The sequence below is a fragment of the Zalophus californianus genome, chromosome 3 (assembly GCF_009762305.2).
Source record: "Zalophus californianus isolate mZalCal1 chromosome 3, mZalCal1.pri.v2, whole genome shotgun sequence".
Lineage (NCBI taxonomy): Eukaryota > Metazoa > Chordata > Mammalia > Carnivora > Otariidae > Zalophus > Zalophus californianus.
This window is the reverse complement of record NC_045597.1, coordinates 158,156-182,920: the sequence shown is the minus strand read 5'-3', so window position 1 is coordinate 182,920 and position 24,765 is coordinate 158,156. Positions and strand designations below refer to the sequence as shown.

Here is a 24,765-nt window from a genome sequence, read left to right as displayed (position 1 = left end):
ATATCTGGTGTTAGAAGTCATGGGTGATGAACAGTATTTCTGGTTTTTACACAGTATGCTGCAAAAGAGCATCAGCAGGCTCTTGATATTCTTGATATGGAGGAGCCAATCAACAAAAGGTTATTTGAGAAATACTTGAAGGATGAAAGTGGCTTGAAAGACCCCTCCAGTGACTGGGAAATGTCACAGTCTTCGGTAAGTCATGCTGTAGTAAGCATGCTCCCATGACATGGCAAACATAAATCACCTTTTATTTGAGTATAAACATGTTAGAACAGTTTGGTTCCCAACTTACTTGCCACTGAAACACAAAAAGATTCCAAGACATTTCTGAGTCCTTAGTTGGAAGTTGTAGTTATGTCCTCATATGCTTGAATCTGAAATAGGCTGACTTGAGATCTTTCTTCTCCTATTTGACACCTTAAACTACTCCTGCAGGTGGAGTAACATTTCCCCATCTTACTGTGTTGCAACACCTACTCCGTGAAACCTTGATTACCTTAGTTTGCTTCTTTCCAGGGAGTGGTTGGTGTTAACTATTTATGTCATTTTGATATTTCAGTTTGTATACTTCATATCTGCCTGAAATTACAAGTTCCTTGTTGGCAGAGATTATATAATGTCACATAATATTCACAGATTACTAATCTGGACTGTTCTTTTTTTCTTTTTTTTTTAACAGCCTTCTTGTTATTTATGTGCTAAGAAGCACATTCGTTTTTCTGCTAAGAAAGGTGTTTATGAGGGAGCTTGGTGTTACCATTATTATTTTTGGACTGCTTATCCATTAATGTACCCACTAAGAAATGCATGATTTATTTGTAATATGTTACTATTTTATGAAATTACTTTTTTTTTTTTTTTACAAGTCATAGGGTACTGAATAGGTCTAAGATTCGCTTGTTATATCCTCTCATATTTTTAAGTTTGGATTTTCTGATGAATTTTCTTTGCCCTTTACCTGTTTTAGCTGCCTGTCTCTGGATCATCTATAAGTTTAGTTACATGTTTCTTGAGGGTCAGATTCTGGAATATAAGTTGGATTACTCTATCCTCTTGTTAATGGTAGTAGTGCGGTGGCGACTGTGTGAACACCTTAACGTGTACTAGCTATGCAGAGAACTATCACCGCCAGTTCTCAGGGCCTTGTAAGTTAGATAAGGGAAGGAAACTTGTCTGGGGTTACTAGTAAGCATTAGAGCTGGGATTTGAACTCAGATCTGTCCAGTCCTACAAATCCATGACCATTGTGCTATGTTGCTGCATTTTCCAATATTAATTAAGATCCTTTCATTGAGATCTGCCTGTCAAACTGAGATTTAATATTTGTATGCTGTTTGCTATCTAAATCATTACCCTCTTTGAAACAGAATAGATAAGGAACAAAGTAGTAGTGACACATGCTCTATAAAGATTGTTGAAATGAGAAGAGCCTAGGAGAGATAGATTAGAGAAGTATTACTTTGCTTTCCTGTTTCTGTTAATTTATACCATCTGACAGTTGGGATGGAACAAATCCTTTTAGATGTTAAGAAGAGTCTCAGTCTTCATATAATATATAATTCCTTTTTTTTTTAAGATTTTATTTATTTATTTGCAAGAGAGAGAAAGCACGAGAGTGGGGAGGGTCAGAGGGGGAAGCAGGCTCTCCATTGAGCGGGGAGCCCGATGTGGGACTCGATCCTGGGACTCCAGGATCATGACCTGAGCTAAAGGCAGACGCTTAAGCGACTGAGCCACCCAGGTGCCCCAGATAATATATGATTCTTGATCAAAAGTTAAGTTTAGAAGTATTGATTTAGTGTGTGACTCATCATTTTTCCAACAGATAAAGAGTTCTATTTGTCTCCTACGAGGGAAGATCTACGATGCCCTGGATAACCGAGCTCTAGCTACCTATAGCTACAAAGAAGCTTTGAAGCTCGATGCCTACTGTTTTGAAGCATTTGATCTTTTAACATCGCATCACATGTTGACAGCCCAAGAAGGTTTGGAACTCAGGTGTTTCCATGTTTAGCACAATTAATATTGTTTGGGATTTTTTTCCTCTGAAATCTGTAGAATCGAGCAGAGTATGTGCAGGTTTAAATAGACCTATTCACTTCCTTAGTGTCTTCAAATGTGGAGCACATTGCGAAGGACAGTAATGTACAGTGCCCCTTGCTATCAGAATCTTTAGGGGTTTTGATGTGATGAGACCATCTTTTGGAGAAGTGACTTAAGGTAGTATAAACTGAGTTCTCAGGATCAGATTCAGAGGCGCCCAACCTGGCTGCAGCTCAAAGCCCTGAGGGGCTTTAAAAACATCAGTGTGCAGCTCCCAACTCCAGACAAGTGGAACAGAATCTGGTGGTGGGGCCCTGGCATCAGATGTTTTAAAGCTCTCACATGACCCTAAGGTACAACTAGGGCTCAGAACCATAGACCTAGTATGTGAGCTGTAATGTGAGGGGGATTCATGCAAGAAACGGAGAGAAAGTAGAGATGTTGTATTAATGGGGTTCAAGCATAGTTTAGCCCTAGTGCAGTGGTTCTCAGCCAGGTTGATTTTGCCCCCTACGGACATTTTTGATTTTTACAAATTGGGCATGGGACTGCGAGCCTGCTACTGGCATTTAGTGGATAGAGATCGGAGATCCTGCTGACCATCCTGTGGTGCTTAGGACAGCCATCATGTTAGAATTGTCCACACAGAGTGAGATTGGGAAACCTGCCAGTTAGTTCCTTGCATCTGGTGATGACCAGCGTTGCCTAAAAGGCTTCATGGCTCAGCCCTCCAGGTAGTTCTCATCACCTGGGTCTGGAACCACTGTCTTAGTTTTTCTAGTACATTTTGATCTTGTTATTTTCTCTTCTGAGTTTGATTTATTTAGACCAAGAATTATAGAAGAATACTTTTTATTGCTGATGTCTTTTCCCCCATAAATATTGTGAGGATATTCTTTTTTCTTAACATTTTTAAGAAAAAGAACTTCTTGAGTCACTACCTCTTAGCAAGCTCTGTACTGAAGAACAGGAATTGCTACGCTTTCTCTTTGAGAACAAATTAAAAAAGGTAAGTAAAAACATAGCATTTGCTTTATGTAAATATTTCACTAAATTTGGCCTCTGTTACTAGTAAAATTTTAAGTTAATTTTTATTAATTTAGCACATTTGCAAGAAAAAAATTGATTACTTAAAATATATGATAGGATTCCTAAAAAAGCTTCCAAAAACATGTCTTTGTCCTAGGAAATCCTTTTATACTAAAAGATTGAACTGTCACATAAATGGGATGATGTTGTATGAAAATGAGGATTTTTTCTTATGCTTTCTGAGCTTGTAATTTGTAAAATACTTCTTCCTGGAATTCCGTGATAAAACTGAGAGTTGAGCTAATTGAGAGGAGGACAGATGAGACAGGAAGTTAGAGCTTCTGGAGGCTCACACCTGCCCTGTGCAAACCCGAGCCCTTGGACCAGATCGAGTCTGCCACTTTGATTTGTGCTGCTCCCTGAGTTCATGTTTACCTTTCTCTGTTGCAGTATAATAAACCTAGTGAAACTGTCCTCCCCGAGTCTGTAGATGGTTTGCAAGAGAATCTGGATGTGGTAGTGTCTTTAGCTGAAAGACATTATTATAACTGTGATTTTAAAATGTGCTACAAGCTTACTTCTGTGTAAGTATATCTACTCATTTCTGTGTAGGAGCATAGAGTCCAGTCCCATTTTACCTAAGAAGGGTGTGGGACTGCTTTTTGAGTAATCTTGAACTAATTGGTGATAATTTAAGTTGCTTTTACCTTTTGCAGAGTACTAGAGAGGTTACTCTTGTCTTAAAAGTTTACAGACAGGTTTATGCACACTGTTGCTTTATTCCATTACCTTGGGAATAGACATGCCCCTCATCTGTCTTTTATAATTTGCAAGTTCGAAAATATCATTCTGACATGTAGTCTTACAAAATCCATTCTTTGTTAAAGTAGGAACTGGTAAAATCCTCTAGATACTGGGTGCTCAGTCAGGCTCACTAACTAGCCAGGCCATCTCCTATACTAGTTTTCAAGTGCACACGATTCGAACTTGTCTCTTAGCTAAATTACATAGGCTGTTTTTAATGTAGGTGCTGTTGAAGTGAGCACATGTGCTATTTTTAACAGATCTTTGGGGTTCCTTAAAATCCTTGATTGCACAAAAATTTTAATTGACAAATGCTTATGATCTGTTTAATATTTCATATTGTTTTTAATCCTTCTAAATAAATGGATTCCTTATTTTATGTGTTATAGTTCTATTGATTTGAAATAAATATGTGTGATAGTGTTTTTTATTCCTAACAAATAAACCAGAATTTTCCCTTTCATTTATAAGACAATCATTACCTTAACTGTGCCAACCTGAAGATGAATTAGAAAGTGAAGAAGTATCGTAACCCACAGTATTTTACATAATGCTGTAATGAGTATTTAGACATATCTAATTTTAATGAGTTATGTTCTGTTATATACTGTTGCTGGTGTAGTAAATGTGTTGCTTTGACTTTCAGAGTAATGGAGAAAGATCCTTTCCATGCAAACTGTTTACCTGTACATATAGGGACACTTGTGGAGCTGAATAAAGCAAATGGTAAAAATTTTTTTTTAATTAAAATAATAATTGTTGGGGCACCTGGGTGGCTCAGTTGGTTGAGCATCCAACTCTTGACTCAGCTCTTGATCTCAGGGTTGTGAGTTCAGGCCCTGTGTTGGGCTCCACGCTGGGTGTGGAGCCTACTTAAAACAACAAATAAAATAATAATTGTTGAGGGGCGCCTGGGTGGCTCAGTCGGTTAAGCGTCTGCCTTTGGCTCAGGTCATGATCCCAGGGTCCTGGGATTAAGCCCTGCGTTGGGGAGCCTGCTTCTCCCTCTTCCTGCTGCTCCCCCTGCTTGTGCATGGACTTTCTCTCTCTGGCAAATAAATAAATAAAATCCTTATTTATTGGACAGAGAGACACACAGTGAGAGAGGGAACACAAGCAGGGGGAGCGGGAGAGGGAGAAGCAGGCTTACTACCGAAGCAGGGAGCCCGATGTGGGGCTCGAACCCAGGACCCTGGGATCATGACCTGAGCCGAAGGCAGACGCTTAACGACTGAGCCACCCGGCTGCCCCTAAAGAAATAATAATAATTTTAAGGCAAAAAAAATTTCTGTAACTCTGGAAATTTTGTCTCCTAAATTCTGGATTATTGAGATTGCAGGTGACAACATAATGGAATTCTCCAATAAAAGTAATAGCTAGGGTAAGAAAGGCTTATCCAAATGACTGAGGGTCAATTCTGTTATGTCACCAGAACACTGTTTCTTTATCCCTGCCTCCTTTTCTCAAATGTAGTTTGTGATTTAGGTTACATAACCTTAGAGTACTGAGGGTCAGTTTTTCTGTTTTTCCTTTTTTTGTAGAATCCATAAGAAAATTGATAAGACAGCAGGCAGTAACTGTTTAGTAACTGGAGGGGGATAGTTTTTTTTGCTTGTGCTTTTCGTATTTTAACACTGAAGAAACATTCAGTTATGTTTGGATGATATTTGCCCTTAAATCTTTCAAACTGAATAGTGAACTCTGTCAGGAGTTTAAAAAGCCAGACACTCCAGTTCCAAACCCCTGCTGCCCAAAATATGGTCTGCGGGCCAGCAGCATCACATCTCCCGGAGCTTGTTGCGGATGCAGTCACTCTGGCTGTCCTGGTCTGATGAGTCCAAGTCTGCACGTAGGAAACGTCATCAGGGCGTGTTAGGACTTCCACATGATTTACTCAAGAAGAAATCATCTTGCTGATTTGATAAACTTGGAAGTTTGGTTACTCAGATTGGTTGTGGGTGGTTAAGATGGTCCATAATAAGCCCATGGAGTCGGAGACATCAGTTTTTAAGATAGGTGAAGAGCTGTGACATTACTTCTTAAGCACCATGACATGTTGTGTCATGTGCCGCTCCTCCGGTTTTCTAGCCACTTAGGAGCACTCAGCACCCACTTACGGGGTCAGGAGTGGGGGCGGGGGAGGTGAATGAAACAGCTGTAGCAACTGCCCTGTGCAGCTTGTATATTTCCTTAGGTAGAAAGAAAATTATGAAATTACTGTGAGAACAAAATTATGTGATTGTGAAGAGTTGTAATTGGAAGAAAGTCATATCTTAAAATTCATTGTATATAATTGTTTTTTTTTTTCCTTTTTCTCTAATGTAGAACTTTTCTATCTTTCTCATAAGTTGGTGGATCTATATCCTAGTAATCCTGTAAGTAAATGTATGCCTTTTTTTCCTAGGGTGTTTTTTTTGTTTTTGTTTTTGTGTTTTTTTTTTTCTGAACCTTAAAAAAGTAACTGGTGTTTACATAGTAGCTTATATTTAAGTTCAAGCAAATAATGTTTTATTTCAAGGTGTTGGAGGAGAACCTCCTAGTGCTATGATAATTAGAAGCAGTGTTAAGTTTTTCAGTCCATGAAGGTTTTTTTTTCTTTTTTAAAGTATCTTCAAACAATAGCTTAAGACAAAAATCCTTTTTTTCTGGTTATAGAAATTATATATGCTTATTTTAGAATACTTGACATACTGAAAAATGTTAAAAGTGAAAGTCATACTCTCACCTCTTGGGAATAATGCTTTTTCATGTTGCATGTATAAGATACCTTACTGAACTGTGTAGTGATTGAATCCTTGTGTCTCCCACACTGCTGTGGATCACAGCCAGGACCCAGAAATGGAAACTGGAATCAGGAACCTTCTTTAGAGACAGAAGTCAGGGATCAAGGCCTAAGGCTCACACAAGAATCTGTACCCTAGGCTAGTGTGAAAATAATTTAGAAAGAGGCAAAACCAGTGCAAGAGAAGTCAGCTAATGAGGTCGATCCTGGTTAGTACCTGCTAGAGCCAGGGTCAAGCCGGGGAAGACACGATGCAGGCTGGCATTTGAACTAAGTGTTTAGGAGCCTCATATTCTATTGAATGTTGCAGGGACATTGTTGAAAGCACACTGAGGAAGAACCTGTTCTTTTTCATCTAGGACTTAATAGCCTGTCTCAGAGAAGTTTCTAACTTGAACTAGAATAACTTGAGCTAGAACATGTAATGGGACATCTAGTCCACTCTCTGGCCTAATATGTTAGAGATTTCCAGTTCCAAGTTAAGCATCTTTGGTCACAATAAATTTTGAACTTTGTAGGTGTCTTGGTTTGCAGTGGGATGCTACTATCTCATGGTTGGTCATAAAAATGAACATGCCAGAAGATATCTCAGGTATGAATCTGTTGTCTTTCTCCCTTTGTAATAAGCCTATAGGAAATGATTTCTTCTTCATCCTTTTTAATATAATAGTAATTTAAAAGCAGTATGAAAGAATGATTTGTTTAGCACATTCAGTTCAGTTGTATCAATTAATGTACCTTTTTTAAGAACTTAGGATATATTTAAATTCTATTTATAAATGAGAAGTATGAAACATAATAATGTAATTTGAAACCTGTTTTTCATTTACGGAGATACTATTAACCTTTTAGGACGTTTTTTGTTAACAGTTGTAAAATTACGTGAAACCACCTGAGATTAGGATCACTAAATGTGACTGTAGAACAGAATTCTTGGCATAGTGAACTGGTTTATATAAAGATCTGCTATGGTCTTAGCTTAAGGAACTCCGTGCAGCCCAGTCAAGCTCCTTAGCCAGTGTTATTCAATTATTCAAGTACAGAAAAATGGCTAGTGTGGGAAGAATTACTAGAGATTTAAAATATTAAAATAACTGATTTCTTCCATGTGAACAAAATAGAAAATGGCTCTAAGGGAAAGTGTATAAACTTTGGACCCAAATTTGAATTCTAATGCAAGTCCTGCCACTTACTAGCTGTAATTCCTTGGGAAAGTTAATTTCTCTGACCCTCTCTTCTTAAAAAATGGGAATGATCCAATATTTGTATCCCAGGCTTGTTAGGAAAACTAGGAGGATGACATGTAAGGATCTTTCACTAGGAAAAAAATAGGAGTTCTCTGGTTAGTTGAGCGTTATGCATTTTAGAACTTACTTGTGCTTTTTCGTGGAGTAAGAAGGTATGCTGCTCTGATTAAGTGACAGATTCCACATGAAACAAGGAACATTTGAGTAATAGAAAGCATAGAAAATAAAATGCTGGGGGCACCTGAGTGGCTCAGTCGTTGAGCGTCTGCCTTCAGCTCAGGTCGTGATCCCAGGGTCCTGGGATCGAGCCCCGCGTCGGGCTCCCTGCTCAGCGGGAAGCCTGCTTCTCCCTCTCCCACTCCCCCTGCTTGTGTTCCTGCTCTCGCTGTCTCTCTCTCTGTTAAATAAATAAAGTCTTTTAAAAAAAAAAGAAAAGAAAATGCTGGGAAATGGGAATCTCATCCTTTATGTTTTCCATGTTTTGTGGTCTGGGTCACCAGTGTGTCTCTGACTGGGGATTACTTACAGCTGTTTGAGACCGTGCAGCCCAGTCTGCAGAACCAGGGTGACTCTCTTAACCACCATCCATGGGATGTCACTTCATCTTCCCAGGCTTAGTATCCTTATCTTTAAAATATAATAATTTAGGAGGCGCCTGGGTGGCTCAGTTGCTTAAGCGACTGCCTTCGGCTCAGGTCATGATCCTGGAGTCCCGGGATCGAGTCCCACATCGAGTCCCACATCGGGCTCCCTGCTCAGCGGGGAGTCTGCTTCTCCCTCTGACCCTCTTCCCTCTCTCATGTGCTATCTCTCATTCTCTCTCTCTCAAATAAATAAGTACAATCTTTAAAAAATATATATATATAATAATTTATCTTGCAAGTTACTAGGATTAGGTGATGCATATAAGGCCTCTGACGTGGTGCCTCATTAAATGGTTGCTGCCACCACCATTATGAAACAAAGCTCCTGGATTAAGTAATATTTTTAAGTTCTGTACAGGATGCCAGTGGGTTATTGTACCTAAAAAGCCGTGGACCTCTCTTAAAATTTTGCTTATACTACTAAGCATTGTTTTATTTCAAATGAATTAACACAATTGTTGTTTAAGTATTTAATGTGTTGAGAGCTCATTTATTCTAATATCCTGGAAGCCATCAGCTTATATAAGATTAATAATTTAAGAATGCATATATGACTAGAATGACATCTCTTGTTTCAGCAAAGCAACAACACTTGAGAAGACTTACGGGCCTGCGTGGGTAGCATACGGGCACTCGTTTGCAGTGGAGAGTGAGCACGACCAGGCCATGGCTGCCTACTTCACGGCCGCACAGCTGATGAAAGGGTATGGCAGAGCACGCGGTAAAATCCACGAAGGATTGCTTTTGCCCACAAAATGACGATTCCGTTATTACTGCCACCGCCATTTGGTGCTGAACTAAACAAAAATATCTTAACTTGTGTCTTGTTAGTAGCTTATCATTGTAAAATAACTGTGGAAATTGAGGGAAAGAGAGGCTGGTGTAGTGATTTTGTCTAGCAGTTCACCTTAACCAATACAGAGCGAACTAGGAAATTAAACTGCAGGAAGAGATGAGGATAGAAGCTCCTTCTCACACGCTCATGCAAGAATGAAAGTATTCATATGCAAATTGTTATTTATATCCTATTTAAGTCCAAAAGGTATTTGCTGTGGGCTTAGTGGACTGTATTTGCCAGTGTTCTAGATTTATGTCAATGTTAGGTATATTGATATTAAGTATTGCTGTTATTCTTGTCCACTCTCTTTGGACTCCCCTAACCCTAGCCCTAGGCCTGCTATGCAGTGTTCTCTTAGGTGGGCCACCTCCGTCTCTGGAGAGGTAGTAGGAGTGCAGTAGGTCAGACTGCCTGATGAGCTTGGCAAAGTAGGTACCCCCTTGAAAAATAGGTGTAATCGCGGTACTTATTCCTCGAAGTACTCCTGGGAGTAATTGAGACAATACCAATTACAGACTTTGAACGATACCTGATGTGCAGAGAGCAGTCAGTATAAGTTAGGTACCTTGATTTGTTTGCTTATAGTATTCAGGAGTGGGATCGTATGTTCATTTGCACTGAATGTTCTCTCGTTAGGTTGAACCCTTTTCAGACTATCAGACTTATTTTGGCGCCCAGTTCTGCATCTAAATTATTAATGATCCCCTGATTTTTTCAGTTCTATTAGATGTGGTGTATATGACTTTTATATCTAACTTGTTATCCATGCACATATTGTAAAGGAAATAGCTCCCTAACTGCATTAGTCTCTTCAGATTGCCTTAAACAAAGTGCAATAGACTGGGTGATTTGAAGAATGAACATGTATTTTCTCACAGCTCCAGAGAGGCTGGGAAGCCGTTGGTCAAAGTGCTGGCCCATTTGGTCCCTGGTGAGGGTGCGCTTCCTGACTTGCAGATGGCCACCTTCTTACTGTGTCCTCATGTGGCAGGGAGAGAGCTCTGGTCTCTTCCTTTCACAGGGGCACCAGCCCTGCTGTGTCATTCCCCACCCTTAGGACTTCATTTAACCTTTATTATTTCCGCACAGGCCTTCTCCATATGTAGTCACAATGGGGTAAGGCTTAAGATGAATTTGGTCGAGGCAGGGGACATATAAATTCAGTCCTAATACTAACAGAAACAATCTTCCAGAGGTGCCTGGGTGGCTCAGTTGGTGAAGCATCTGACTTCGGCTCATGATCTCAGGGTCCTGGGATTGAGCCCCGCGTTGAGGCTCCCTGCTCAGTGGGGAGTCTGCTCCTCCCTCTTCCTCTGCCCCTCTCCCCCCCTCAAATAAATAAAATCTTTAAAAAAAAAAATAATCCTCCAGGTTAAAATTGTTCATCCAGTTATTGATTCATCTAAATGGTCCTTGATACCCAGTTCAGGATTCTTCAGTTTATCCACCAAGATGTGTGAGACTTTATCCAGTGCTGTGCTGAAGCTTGGTTCCCATGTCTACCTGGACCCCTAATCTATCAGTCTGATAAATTGGCAGGAAAAAAATCTCCATAATTTACCGTGGGTTGTTTCTTATGAGCGCAGGCTAGAGTGTGCTTTTTTTTTTTCCTCTGTGTGCTCACAAACCCAGAATAGTTCTTAGTTGTTTGTTAGTTTCTCCCTAAGAATCGAAACCAGTGACACTGTTTCCCAGTCTAACAAACTTTATCCAATTGAAATTTCAAATCAGCTCATCATGATAAGCATTGTTCTTTTCAGTTCTTCCCCATCAGAACAACTTTGCATTCTCTCACCTTGCCCTGTGTTTGGATAAATGTTTGAAATTGTGTAAATATTTTAAAATTTCCTTTATGATTTCTTCTTTGAGCCACTGGTTATGTAAGAGTATATTGTTTAATTACCACATATTTATGAATTTCCCAAATTTCCTTCTGTTAGGGTTTCTATTTTAATTCCATTGTGGTTGGAGAACATAGTCCTTTCATTTTTTTTTTTTTAAGATTTTATTATTTGACAGAGTGCACAAGTAGGGGGTGCAGCAGGCAGAGGGAGAGGGAGAAGCAGGCTCCCCGCTGAGCAGGGAGCCCGATGCGGGACTCAGTCCCAGGCCCCTGAGATCGTGACCTGAGCCGAAGGGAGATGCTTAACTGACTGAGCCACCCAGGTGCCTGAACAGAGTCCTTTCAAAGTTATTGAGGCTTGTTTTATGACCTAACATGGTCTATTGTAGAGAATGTTCCGGGTATGCTTGAGAATTCTGCTCTTTTTGGGTATAGTGTTATCATTGTAATCCCTTGGTTCTGGTTGGGTGGTAGTGTTCATGTCTTGTCTTCTGCCCATTACTCTATCCATTATGGCAGGTAGGGTATTGAAGCCTCCCAACTATTCTGTGTGAATTATCTCTTTTCCCCTCCAATTCTGGCTGTTTTTGCTGCATGTATTTTGGGTCTCTGTTGTGCGGTTCTTGATGGATTGAACCTTTTATTATTATAGAATCCTTCATTGTCTCTGGTAACAGATTTTGTTGTAAGGCTATTTTGTCTGATACTAGTATAATCTCACCAGTTCTCCTTTGTTACTGTTTGCGTGGTCTTTTTCCATCCTTTTAACTTGTTCGTGTCTTTGAATCTAAAGTATGTCTCTTATAGACAACATGTAGTTGGATTGTGGTTTTATCCATTCTGCCAATGTCTTGCCTTTTGATGAAATTTAATCCATTTTTGTGTTATATAATTACTGAGAAGTTAGAATTTATGTTTGTCATTTTGCTCTGTTTTATGTCACATGTTTTTTGGTCTTCCTTGTTACTGCCTTTTGTATTAGATATTTTGTAACATACATTTTAATTCCTTGGTTTTTCCTTATAGTATGTTTTTTGAGTTGTGGTTTTTTTGTTGTTTTCTGTTTTTTTGTTTTGTTTTTAGTGGTTATCTTGGAGATTACAGTTAACATCTTAAAATGGTTTAGTTTGGATTAATACCAACACAGGGGCTTTCCAACAGCAATAACCAGTTCTCTGATTCTCTGGACACCAGCTGGGTCCTACAAGTCAATTCAGTTCTGATATTACCCAGACTTAGTGCAGACCTTTCATAGGGTAAGCTCTCAGTCCCACAAGACTGCCCCTCCCCACTTCAGATGCCAGTGGTAAGCCCCAGGCCACTTTTACTTCTGATTGGCTATGAATCAGAGGTTCCCATGACTCTCCTGAGCTTTGATGATTTGCTAGAATGACCTACTGAACTCGGGAAGGCATTTTACTTACATTTTCTGGCTTCTTAATATAAAGGATACACTCAGGAATAGCCAGATGGAAGAGATGCACAGGGCAAGCTATGTGGGTGGGGGTGCCCACAGCTTCTCCCCCTTTCCAGGCATGCCACCCTCCCAGCACTGCTTTGTGCTTTACCAACCCAGAAGCTCTGAGGCTCATTGTTCAAAAGTTCTTATGGGGCTCAATCTCTAACTCTTCCCTTCCTGGGAGGTCAGTGGGTGGTGGTAAAAGTTGCAACCCTCTCATCACTTGGTCCTTCTGGTGACCAGTCCCATCACAAGGCTCTTGCTGAGCCCCACCCTTCATTAGCATAAACAGGTCTGATCAAAAGGGGTCATGAATAACAAAAGAGACTCCCATCACTCAGGAAATTGCGAGGGTTTGGGGTGCTCTGTATCAAGAACAAGGGGGAAGACCTGTATTTCTTACTCTACCACAGCAAGTTAATTCCAGTAGTATATAAAACTACCCTGTGCAGCTCTGTTCCCTCCTGCCTCTGATGTGCTATTATCATACACGTTACATCTTAAACATCATTAAGTCCCTCAACACAAATTTATAATTGTGTTATCTATTAAATCAGATAGAAGAAAAGAGTTGCAAACAAAAATACATTTATATTGTCCTATGTTTATCTTTGTGGTTACTTTTACTAAGCTATTTTTTTTAATGTGGGATTTGAGTTACTGTCTAGTGTCCTTTTCATTTCAGCCTGAGGGACTTCCTTTGGTATTTCTTGTAAGGTGAATCTGCAACAAGATTTCTCAGCTTTTTGCTGCCTGAGAAATTCTTGACTTCACCTTCATTTTCAAGGACAGTTTTGTTGGGTATAAAAGCTTGGCACTCTTGTTTCTTTCAGCACTCTAAATGTCATCCATCTGCCTTCCTGGCCTCCAGGTATTTGATTAGAGGTCAGGTGTTAATCTTATTGGGAATCTCTTGTGTGTTATTAGTTGTAGTTTCTCACTCCTTTTAGATGGGGGGGTTGCTTTTTCAGTGGTCTGTGATTTGTCTAGGTGTGGATCTCTGAGTAGCCTACTTGGAGGTTTTGGGGTGTTTTTGGCCCAAATACTCTTTGGTTTCAAATAATCTTTCTGCCCCTTACTGTCTCCCTTTGCTTTCTGGGGCTCTCATCATGCATATTTTGGTGTGCTTGGTGGCATCCTACAGGTCTCTGAAGCTCTGTTCATTTTTCTTCTTTTATATTTCTGTTCCTTAGACTGGGTAATCTCAGTTGATCTATCTTCAAGTTCACTGATTTTTCAGCCTGTTCAAACTGATGTCAAACCCTTCTAGGGAATTTTTTAAATTTATTTTACTTTTCAACTCAGGATTTTCTATTTATTTCTATTAGTGTTGGTCTGTTACGTCCAACATCTGGTCTTTGTCCCAGACAGTTTCTATTGACTGATTCCCCCCTCACCCCCAGATTGCTAATTGTTCCCTGTGTCTTTTGCACACTTCAGCTGTTTTTTTAGAATAAACACTCCTCAGATTGTTATAAGCCTTTGGTTAACTTCCAAAGTTTTGAAAAAGTTTATTTTGATAATTTGGCAGTGTTCTTGTTGCTTTTATGGAGGAGAGTTTTGGAGATCCTTATTTGGCCATTTTGGAAGTATAGGTAAATCCTTTTAAAGGGTTCTTCACGATCCTTCTGTAGGTGATAGAGTTTTTATCTGAATCATGATTCTCAATTAAAACCAAAGCACATATGTATAGACTTTCTTAGATCCATCTTCAAAGAAATATTCTGTTTCTTGTAATGTAACTACTGGTCTGACAAGAGATGAAGATTCCGTTAAGAAGTGGTTAGTACGTACTCTGTGCCTAGAACTGTTTCAGAGGATGTGAAAATGGAGTATACACAACATACTTCTGAACTCTCTGGCATAGAACTGATAGGAATTGAGATAATAGGAATCCACACAAGGGAGAGCCATTTAGATTAGAAAGTCAGAAGCATTTCACAAAGGGAAGTGGAACTTGAACACATCATGAAGGACACACGGTTCCAAATCAGAAGAGGAGAGGAGGGAAGGCAGTCAAGGCTGAGGGTCTGACATTGAACATGTGATGAAGGACACACGGTGCCGAATCAGAAGAGGAGAGGAGGGAAGGCAGTGAAAGCTGAGGGTCTGACATTGAACACGTCATGAAGGACACATGGTGCCAAATCAGAAGAGGAGAGGAGGGAAGGCAGTCAAGGCTGAGGGTCTGACATTGAACACGTCATGAAGGACACACGGTGCCGAATCAGAAGAGGAGAGGAGGGAAGGCAGTCAAGGCTAAGGGTCTGACCTTAGCATCGTGGAAGAAAACAGGAAGCACACACCTGCCCTTCTGCTTCAGAGGTTTTTTTTGTTTTGTTTTTGTTTTTACTGTAGAATGATGAAAAGTAAAGTTGAGTAGGTTGCTGATAAATCCTAGAAGTGGTAGCTGAACAGTCTAAAAACCTATTAGATCTCGAATAAATATCAGTAAATGAAGTATTAGAAAAAAAGTAAGCACCTTGTTTTTTGGCTGTGTTTAAGTTATTTTGCTTAGGTTAATTTAAGTTGATAAATTAGTTTCTGCCGAATTACAGTTTTAGGTGTTGAATATGAAATTTTCCAATATTTTTAGGTGTCATTTGCCAATGCTGTACATTGGATTAGAATATGGATTGACCAATAACTCAAAATTGGCTGAAAGATTCTTTGGCCAAGCGCTAAGTATTGCACCAGAAGACCCATTTGTTATGCACGAGGTTGGCGTGGTTGCGTTTCAGAACGGAGAGTAAGTACTGAAAGGCACAAAACCCTTCTATTTTATTTCTGTAAATGAAGTAAAACCTCAGTCACTAGAGGTTTTACTCTCCTCAGTGACTCTTCATTAGATTTTCGTTTTTAAATATGTACCATTTTAGGAGAAGGAGGAGGACAGTTAAAAAAAAATACAAAGTGTTATCTTGGATTTCTTCAAACTTGACTAAATGGGTTTTGGTCCCTTTGGATGTGGGCTGCTACAGGCTCATAGTTCCAAGACCGGACAGTTGTTGCTGATGGTCAAGTGACTGCACCCCATAGGGTGGCCTGGAGGCATCGCAGAACCCTTCATCATCTCCTTGTTGATTAGGAGCTGGAGTCTTGTATTTGAGAAAGATTTCCCACAATTGTGAAACAAAAATGTTCGTTTAGTTGCCAGTTAATCCGAAAATTAAACTAATTAGAATGGCTCAGTCTCGAAGTTTCCTGGGCATTTGAGACATTACTGTATCCTTGCATATTTGTAGAATAAGTAATTCAGTGTCATACTCTATAAAGAGAAAACTCTTTGTAGTAATCTGCACTAAATTATACATTAATTTAAAAACAGTAAATCAGTATTGCTTTGTGTTTTTTATGGCGTGTGTGTGTATTCTAAAAATTGGATAATCTAATATATATAAAAGCAAGTTTGGAGCTGTTTTAAAATAATACAGAGTGATGATTTAATATGTAGTCCATTGGTTTGTAAGTCAGAGTCAGCACTTTCCCGGTTGCAGACAGATGCACATTCCCAGCTGAGGTGGAGATGATGTTCTGCCTTCCTATTACTGCTCTCATACTGTAAATGAGCATTTTTTTTTTTTTTGCAGTCTACTTTGTGTCACATTTTTCATAGTTTTGTGCTTTTTGTTGATGACATTACTGTTTAAAATGATCCCCAAGCCTGGTATGACATGCTGTTTGTGACCCTTACGCACAAGAGGGCTGCAGATGAGCTTTGTTGCAGGCTGTGTTCAGTGTCAGTGGATCAACATGTATGTTAAATAAGGTATCAGTCAACAGAAGCACATGGAAAACAGGTTGTACATTGAACAGTTGACCACAGGTTTGTAGGAACCTGACCTTATATTTCCACCAGGAGCCATAGTTCGATATTTGCTAAAACAGTGTTTACAGTGACTTTATGGAATATAATTACCAAGAATAATGAGAATTAACTGTATCTTCTAAAATCTTGAACACCTGTGATGTTAATGCCATAAAATTAATCATTTATCTGACCTTTAAATTTGAACTTTAATAAACTATTTACAGAAGTTTACCTCATTTTTCTTACAATACTTGCTAATTGTGAATAATCTGCAAACTTTTCCCCTTTATTTTAGATGGAAAACAGCAGAAAAATGGTTCCTTGATGCTTTGGAAAAAATTAAAGCAATTGGAAATGAGGTATTCTATGTAATATCTATAACTCTTAAGTGTATTTGCCATTGAATGAGAACAATAATATGGACAATGTCTCACCTAGAAGACAATGGGCTAATATTTATCCTGGCAAATGGCTTGTTAATGTTTGGATTTCAGGCACTTATTTTGCTACATGGTATAAAATGAATCTGTTTCTAATTGAGAGGGTAGGTGTTGGTTGTTTGCTTCCTAAGAGACTGTAGTTTTGATACGTGGGAGTAATCAGAATATATTTGTTGATAATTTGATATGGGGAATATGTGATGCTGGACACTGCTGGGCACTGTACCATCTAATATAAGATATCCTTCCGGAACTGAAGAGCCTCCTCTTTGATTAATGGGTAGATATATAGTGCCCACCTCTGTAGGAATAAGGCCAGGTGTCACTCTATTCAGAGCTGTCATGGCTTTTTCTTACCATGTACTTAATATGTATTTAGACCTCTCAATGTTTGAAATATTTAACTAGGTTCTACCATATGAAAGATGTGTGTTCATGAGTTAACTTTCCAGCTATCTTGGATGTGTATACCTGGGTATTACTTTAAAATTAACAATTTTAGGTACTGTCAGCTTCCGTAGGTAAAGAGTAGCATATTGCTACTCTTCTGGTTCTTGATTCTTTTTATTCACATCTATTTTGTTTTATTCCATTCTGATTGCCACTTCCCTTTTTACTCTGTTCCTTTTGGGCAGCCTTGCTTATAGCCCACATCTTCCTTGGCTGTTGGTTCCTCTTTATTGACACAGACACAGCTCCCTCTGGATCCCTGCCAAGTCTTTTATTTGTCCTAGGAACTTAAAAACACTATATTTCTGTGCATTGGTACATGTATGTATATAAAACAGGTTCTTGAGCAGCTCAGTCTTGGGCAGTCTGGATAATGAATGTGTTTTTGTTATTATGGCGTTGCCACATATCACCTTCCCAGTTTTCAGAGTTGAATACCTTAGAGCCTTGCTGCTTTAACTAGACCGACTGCCTCAGCATCACCTGGAAGCTGACTAGAAATGCATAATCCTAGATCCACTGAATCACAGTCTGCAGTTTTAGCAAGATCCCGAGATGATTCTCATGCACAGAAAAGTTCAAGACACACTGTCACAAATCACACTTAGAGTTGAAACTATATTTTTTGATGATCTGAGGGCACTGTGGAGTCTTACAGAAATTTACAATAATGGCTTTAAGTACAAATGAACAATACTATTAAATTGATAAAATGCCCATTAAAAAGTGACATGAAGACGGGGAAATACTGTTTGACTTCAGTTACTGTAGCAAATGTCAAAATAGCCACAGGGAGGCAAATGGTGCCTAAGAATCATGAAGGTGTGTTTTTGTTCCCCCGGGCTGTGTCTCCTGGAGCCGGGCTCGGGAGCTGGAGAGTGTGGCTCAGTTCTGTTGTTTGGTTAGCTTAGACTGACCGACATGTGTTTGTGTCCTAAGCTCTGAGCCTGGTGTTGGGAGCCAGTAGGAAACTGGCGTGATAGTTCCTGCCTTTAGACAGGTTGGGGATTGCAGATAAGTAAATTGGCAGTAATTAAACAGTGCACAAAAACAACTGTGGTTGAGAAAATAAAGGAACCCCCACAGAGGGGCAGTTAACCCAGACTTTAGGATGGGCCGAGAAGGCCTCTTGGATACAGCCTCTTACACCTCCGTCCTAAAGCAGGAGCAGATAATCAGCCAAGCACAAGTGAGGAAAAGGTTATGGAAGGTATAGAGAATGGTGTGTGCTGAGTTGGAGTGAATCCAGTACAGCTTGGATTTTAAGTTCACAGAGAAGGTCAAGAAATGGGGCAGGAGGGTTAAGTGTAGATCGTTAAGGGCCTTGCACCTTATCCTGAGGTGGTAGGTGGTGGGGCCCAGACAAGACGTGTTACGTGGGGATTGGTGTTACACTGAGGGGCTGATGAATGAGCCTTTGGTAGTTCCTAGGGGTCAGGGATGATGTGGGTGCCAGGCATGAGAAGCAGGCGCTCAGAACGGCATGAGCTTGGGGGGCTGGGATGGCAGGAGAGTAAGAGTCTAGTGGGTGGCACGTTGGATTTGCATTGCTTGTGAGCTTTCTGAGTAGGAATATTTAGTGGGCAGGTGGAAAGCTCTGGGCTGGAGGTACAGAAGTTGAACTTCTTCAGCACAGTGGGGCTCATTAACAAAGTTGTGTTAATAAATAATGGCATCCTCAGGAAGTCTCTTCTAATAGGAAAGAAAGATGGAGAATCCAACAAATACTCTGCTTCATGCTGCCTAGGCCCTGGGAGAGAGGGCGGCCTTCGTAGGTGCGTGTGATGGTGTGGTTGAATGGGTCTGTCTGAAAAGTGGCATGCATGAGTCATGGGTTTGATGTTGCTGTGTTTCAGGTAACAGTTGACAAATGGGAGCCTTTGTTGAACAACTTGGGGCATGTCTGCAGGAAGCTTAAGTAAGTAAAGTAGAACATTTTCAGAAATACTCTTTGTGACTAAAAGTTTACTTAATTCTGTGTATCCTTCTTCATATTTTTTAAAGACTTTTTATTTTTAAGTAGTCTCTACACCCAATGTGAGGCTCCAACTATGACCCCAAGATCAGGAGTCGCACGCTCCACCAACTGAGCCAGCCAAGTGCCCTTTTCCATATTTTTATTTTGAGATGTTCCAGCTGGGTACTTTGCTGCTCAGATATAGCAAGCATCAAAATAATTATCTCTAGTGGTTTTTATAAACACTTCTTTATTTTTATATTCTGGTGGTACAATAATATTCTAGAAGTTTAAAGAATTACAATAACTTTTATTTTCTTAGATTAAAAAAATTGGTGTTCAAAATTAATTTGGAAGGATTAAGATAGTAGGGTTTAGTTAAAACCATATCCATAGTCTAACTCACTCTTTTTCTCTAGGTACCAGTTTTATGGTGTGATACACAGCAGCCTCTGAAAAATAGATTCTTTGGTTAAATAAGTTTGGGAAACTCTAGGCTCCTAAAAATATAACAGGTTTTTCTGTTTCAGGATATTTTGGAGTCTTTACTATTCATTATGAATTGCAGCATTTCCCAAACTTCAGTGAACTTTTTTCACAAAAGATTTACAGGGCAGGTATTCCAGAGAACTTTGGGAAATAATGTCCCAAGTAACTTCTTTGGACCTTTGGTTGCTTTTAACCAGCAGTGGTGTGGGAGTTTTATCTTGCCATCAAGGAGGCCTTGTAGTGTAGTGGGGTTCCAGCGCCAGTCTTGGGTTCCTGTGGGGGTGACCTCAGCTGGCTGGCTGAGCAGGCAGGAAGATACATTTCAGGGAGGTGTCCAGGTACACGGTGGTGGATGTGAAGAATCGTTATCAGCCTAAACTGTTACTCTGATGTCCCAAAGTGTTTCTGATGTTTTTACATGGATGAATACTCATCTTAGACCTAGCAAGTGAGTGCTTTCACTGTACCTAATTGTTTTCTCTCTTTCTTCCCGTTTTCCCTGCTCCCAACTCCCTCTCGTCTTCTCTCACAGAAAGTATGCCGAGGCCTTGGACTATCACCGTCAGGCGCTGGTGTTAATTCCCCAGAACGCATCCACGTATTCTGCCATAGGGTATATCCATAGTCTGATGGGCAACTTTGAAAATGCTGTTGACTATTTCCACACAGTATGTCTAGTTAACATTTACCACTTTTTTTTTTTAAAGATCTTTTCTAGGCAATGTTGGGGCTTTTTGTTTGCTTGCTTGTTTTTCTAGGCAGTGTTTATTTTAATAGCCATTTTAAAATTCTTCAGGCGACCTTGTGCTTTCTTCTTTCCTTTGCAGAGAAAAGCATGTGTGTGTTGTGCAGTACTCATTAAATTAGAGATAAATGTGAGAATTTTCCTAAGTGTGTAGTGAGACATACGTGTGTCCATGGTATTTGTTGGCCTTGTCTAAACAGGAGAAAAGAAATTCCAGTCTCTCTACTTAGGACTTACAATTAATTCCCTTAGATCACTTTGGTCAGTGAAGAAAACAATCTGTGTTCATCACAAGGAAAGAATCTCTCCTAAATCCACATGCCGTATCGTGCCAAATCTAAGATCCCATTAGCAAGCAAGTTGACCACACACACACACTCACTCACACAGACACACACAAATAAACCTTTAAACTTTACATGATTCTTTCTAATCTCTCCATTTTTTGGTACTTGGAAAAGTGCTCTTTTTGGATATGTTAGGACATAGATTTTCATCAGGGATCAGTCTAGTATCTACATAAAAAAGAAGATAGAAGTGAAACAGATACTTAAGGTACTCTATTCACATTCAGAGTTTGGTTCTTCTAAATCACTTTTGTACCGGGTGGTCGATGTGTCCTCTTTTCTGGTGCTGGCACATACACCCTGCTCTTGACTAGGTTTCTCCCAAAAACATTGGCTCTGCAGATCTTACGCTGCCAGAAAGTGTCAGCAACAACGGCGGTTCCTGTATTTGTGAGTGTTCATGTGGTTTGTGTCTAGTCTACCTCTCCACGGCTGCCAAGTCCAGGCTGCTCAGGCAGGACACTCATCAGGGCTGTGGCCAGCTGACAGCAGTAGTTAGAAACCACCGGTTGTTTAAGACATCCCAAGTTCAGAAATGTTACAATTTGGAAAAAAAAAAAAAGTGGGTCTTAGAATCATGGTATTTGGAGAGAAAGATAAAATATGAGAAAACACATAGGGTTGGTTAAAATTTTCAGGTGAGATCCAAGTCCTGCAAGTGCCACTATGATAACCAGGATACTGAGCTAGTTAGAAGCATAGACTAACAACTTTTCTGGTTTGTGTGATCTTTAAAATGTGTGTGAAGATGGTATAATTTGCCTGTCTTCTTATATAATTAATACAGAAGGCTTAGACGGCTCTGTGTGGAGATACAGTTTTGAAAATCTTTTTGGAGGAGAGGGGTTTCAAACATAAAACAGAATGGCGTAATGAGCCTCCACGTTACCATCACCCAACTTCAACAGACATCAGTTCATGCCTACTCTTGTAGCCCCACTCCCCCTGATTCCCTGGAGTGTTTTGAATTGAATCCTGCAGGAATATTTTTATTTTTATTTTATTTTATTTTTTTAAAGATTTTATTTATTTGAGAGAGAGAATGAGAGAGAGAGAGAGAGAGAGCATGAGAGGGGGGAGGATCAGAGGGAGAACAGACTCCCCGCTGAGCAGGGAGCCCGATGTGGGACTCGATCCCGGGACTCCAGGATCATGACCTGAGCCGAGGGCAATCGCTTAACCAACTGAGCCACCCAGGCGCCCCCTGCAGGAATATTTTTAAATGAAAGAGAAGGAAATACATTTTCTTGTAATAACCATGCTGAATCTTTTCTAACAGGCTCTTGGTCTTAGGCGAGATGATACATTTTCTGTTACAATGCTTGGTCATTGCATTGAGATGTACATTGGTGATTCGGAAGCTTACATTGGTAAGATGATAATTATTTTGATTGACATTGTATTCTATTCTTTAGATTGTTGTATATCTCTGTTTAGGTTTCTCAAATCTCAGGTAAGGTTCTAAGTTTATTTTCTAACCATTTAACTATATTAACATCAAGGAACTCCATTTATTTTGTTGGAACAATGCTGTGGGAATTAATGACTTATTAAAGTATTCATGCATTTTAAAAATTGAGTACTCGGTATATGCAAAATACTATCACAGAGTACACATAAAGTGCTGTGATATAGGAGAATCAGTCTGATGGAAAAAATCTTGGAGACTTTAGTTTTTAATAGTTTCTAATTTCTAATAAATGAAAAGGCTCTGGCATTAACACTTTATAAAATGGGTTTATAGCATATTAATAGCATATTAACTTTTACATTTCAGTGGGATATTAAGTTGGCTTACATTCACATTATGGTGCTATGTAATTCTTTAAATAATTTTTTTGTAATAATAAGCAAGTCTTAAGATAAATCTGGATGGAATTGCTGTATTTGGGCACTCACTTAGTTACAAACTTTGTAAGGTAACGAGGGTGCAGTGAGGTTAAACCCTGAGACCTGGACATAAAACCATGAGAGGAAAAAGTGTTAAGTTAATTAAATTAGGCTTCAATAAAATGAAGAACTTCTGTTCATCAAGAACACTGTTAACAGAGTAAAAAGTCAGGTTATAGACTGGGAGAAGTTATAATTTGTAGAGTGGTCAAAGAACTTGTGTCTAGAATACAAAAAATCCTATAAATCAAAAAGTTCAATAAAAAAATGGGTCCATATTGCACTATAATGTTAACTAGAATTTAAATAAAAATTTGAAAAAGAAAGAAAAAAGATAGGTCCAAATGGGCAAAATACTTGAACAGGAGCTTCACCAAAGAGGATATCCACCGATGCGGCCAATGGATGTTCTCAATATCATTACATATCATGGAAATGAAATTAAAACCATACTGAGATGTAGCCAAAGTGGCTACAAATGGAAAGTACTGATAGTGCCCAGTGTTGGTGATAACGGAGCAGCTCGTACTCTGGTGTATTATTGTTGGTGGACTACACTTTGGAACACTGTTGAACATGTCTGCTAAAGTTAAAAAGGCCTGTTAAATCTGTTATTTGTTGATACCTGACAAACCACTCCAACCGACAAGGACGCATTTTTTCTCACAGTTCTCTAGGTTGATTGGTGGCTCATTTGCTGGTTTCATACACTAATGCAGCTGTGGTCAGCAGGCACTTGATGGGCTGACGGTCTAAGATGGCCTCATGCATAGATGGGGACTTTAGCTGACCTAGCTGGGCCTCTTACAGGTCTTTTATCTCAGGCTTTTTCATAGCATGGAAAGTCTCAGGGTTCTAAGGACGAGAATTAAAGCCTCACGACCTCCTGAAAGCTGGAAGTGTCACAAAATCACTTCCATCACATTCTGTTCAGCACAAGTCACATGACTGAGTGCAGTGTCATCCTGGGTGGGGGCTAAGAGGTGTGATTCGTTGGGGTGTGAGGATGGTGACCTGCCATGCTGCTCTTAGGATTTGGGAGTTCTACTCCCAGGTGTGTGCCCAGTGGTACAAGGGCCTCAGGAAGCCAGCGCTCACACACAGGATTATTTCCAGCAGCTGTGTTCGTAATTACACCTAACTGGAAATAACTGAATGTCCACGCATAGGAGAATGGAAAAAGAAATTGTGGCGAGCTCATGCAATAGAGTACTACACACCTGAAAGGGCTATTAAGTCTTGCTGTAACATAGGTGCATCTCATACATTTTGACAAAAAGAATATACACTGATTAATTCCATTTATGTGAAGCTTAGTAATAAGCAAAACTAATCAGTGGTGATAGAAAAATTTGAGCAGTGATTAATTCTGGCTTGGGATGGGGAGGTATTCACTGGAAAGGGCATGGGGCGGTGTTTTGGGAGCTGGAAGTGTGTTCTCTTTCTGTCTGGTGGTGGTTATGTGGGTATATGCATATATAAGGATTTGCCCAGCAGTGCACACTTTATGGTGTGTATGTTATGGCTCAGTTTCTTAAAGCTAAAGCATAAAGCTTGAGCTCTGGCATCCTGAAGACTCTGGGTTGGAATCGCAGGTCTGCCATTCAGCCACGTGGCTTTGGGCAGGTCTGAGCCTCAGGTTCCTCTTTTTTTCAGGGAGGATTGTGAGGCTTAAATGCAAAATTCCTGTAAAGCTAGGGAGAGTCTGGAGGTAGAGTGCTGAGTGAGACAGACATTTTGCCTGTCCTCACAAAGCTAATGGTCTTACAGTGTATCAGTCATTATATACTCTTATTTTTTTTCTTGGGGTTGTAATTGTCACATTGCATATTAGTTTCAGGTGTACGACATAATGGTTCGATATTTGCATATATTGTGAAATGATCACCCGAAGTCCGGTTAACATGCATCACCATACATAGTTAGAAAATTTTTTCTTTTGAT

General features: G+C 39.7%; 1 protein-coding gene across 3 annotated transcripts in view; it reads left to right on the top strand.

Annotated features, from left to right (window-relative positions):
• Positions 1 to 24,765, top strand: part of CDC16 (cell division cycle 16) — a 29,669-nt gene that overhangs the window by 3,832 nt on the left and 1,072 nt on the right. For all 3 annotated transcript variants that reach the window (XM_027588277.1, XM_027588278.2, XM_027588279.2), the window contains 13 exons: positions 55 to 195; positions 1,829 to 1,988; positions 2,964 to 3,055; positions 3,526 to 3,659; positions 4,526 to 4,605; positions 6,205 to 6,254; positions 7,180 to 7,253; positions 9,131 to 9,256; positions 15,289 to 15,441; positions 16,799 to 16,862; positions 19,250 to 19,311; positions 20,372 to 20,507; positions 22,211 to 22,301. In XM_027588277.1, coding sequence (XP_027444078.1) covers positions 55 to 195; positions 1,829 to 1,988; positions 2,964 to 3,055; positions 3,526 to 3,659; positions 4,526 to 4,605; positions 6,205 to 6,254; positions 7,180 to 7,253; positions 9,131 to 9,256; positions 15,289 to 15,441; positions 16,799 to 16,862; positions 19,250 to 19,311; positions 20,372 to 20,507; positions 22,211 to 22,301 — 1,363 coding nt within the window. The remainder of the gene's footprint in view (positions 1 to 54; positions 196 to 1,828; positions 1,989 to 2,963; positions 3,056 to 3,525; positions 3,660 to 4,525; positions 4,606 to 6,204; positions 6,255 to 7,179; positions 7,254 to 9,130; positions 9,257 to 15,288; positions 15,442 to 16,798; positions 16,863 to 19,249; positions 19,312 to 20,371; positions 20,508 to 22,210; positions 22,302 to 24,765) is intronic.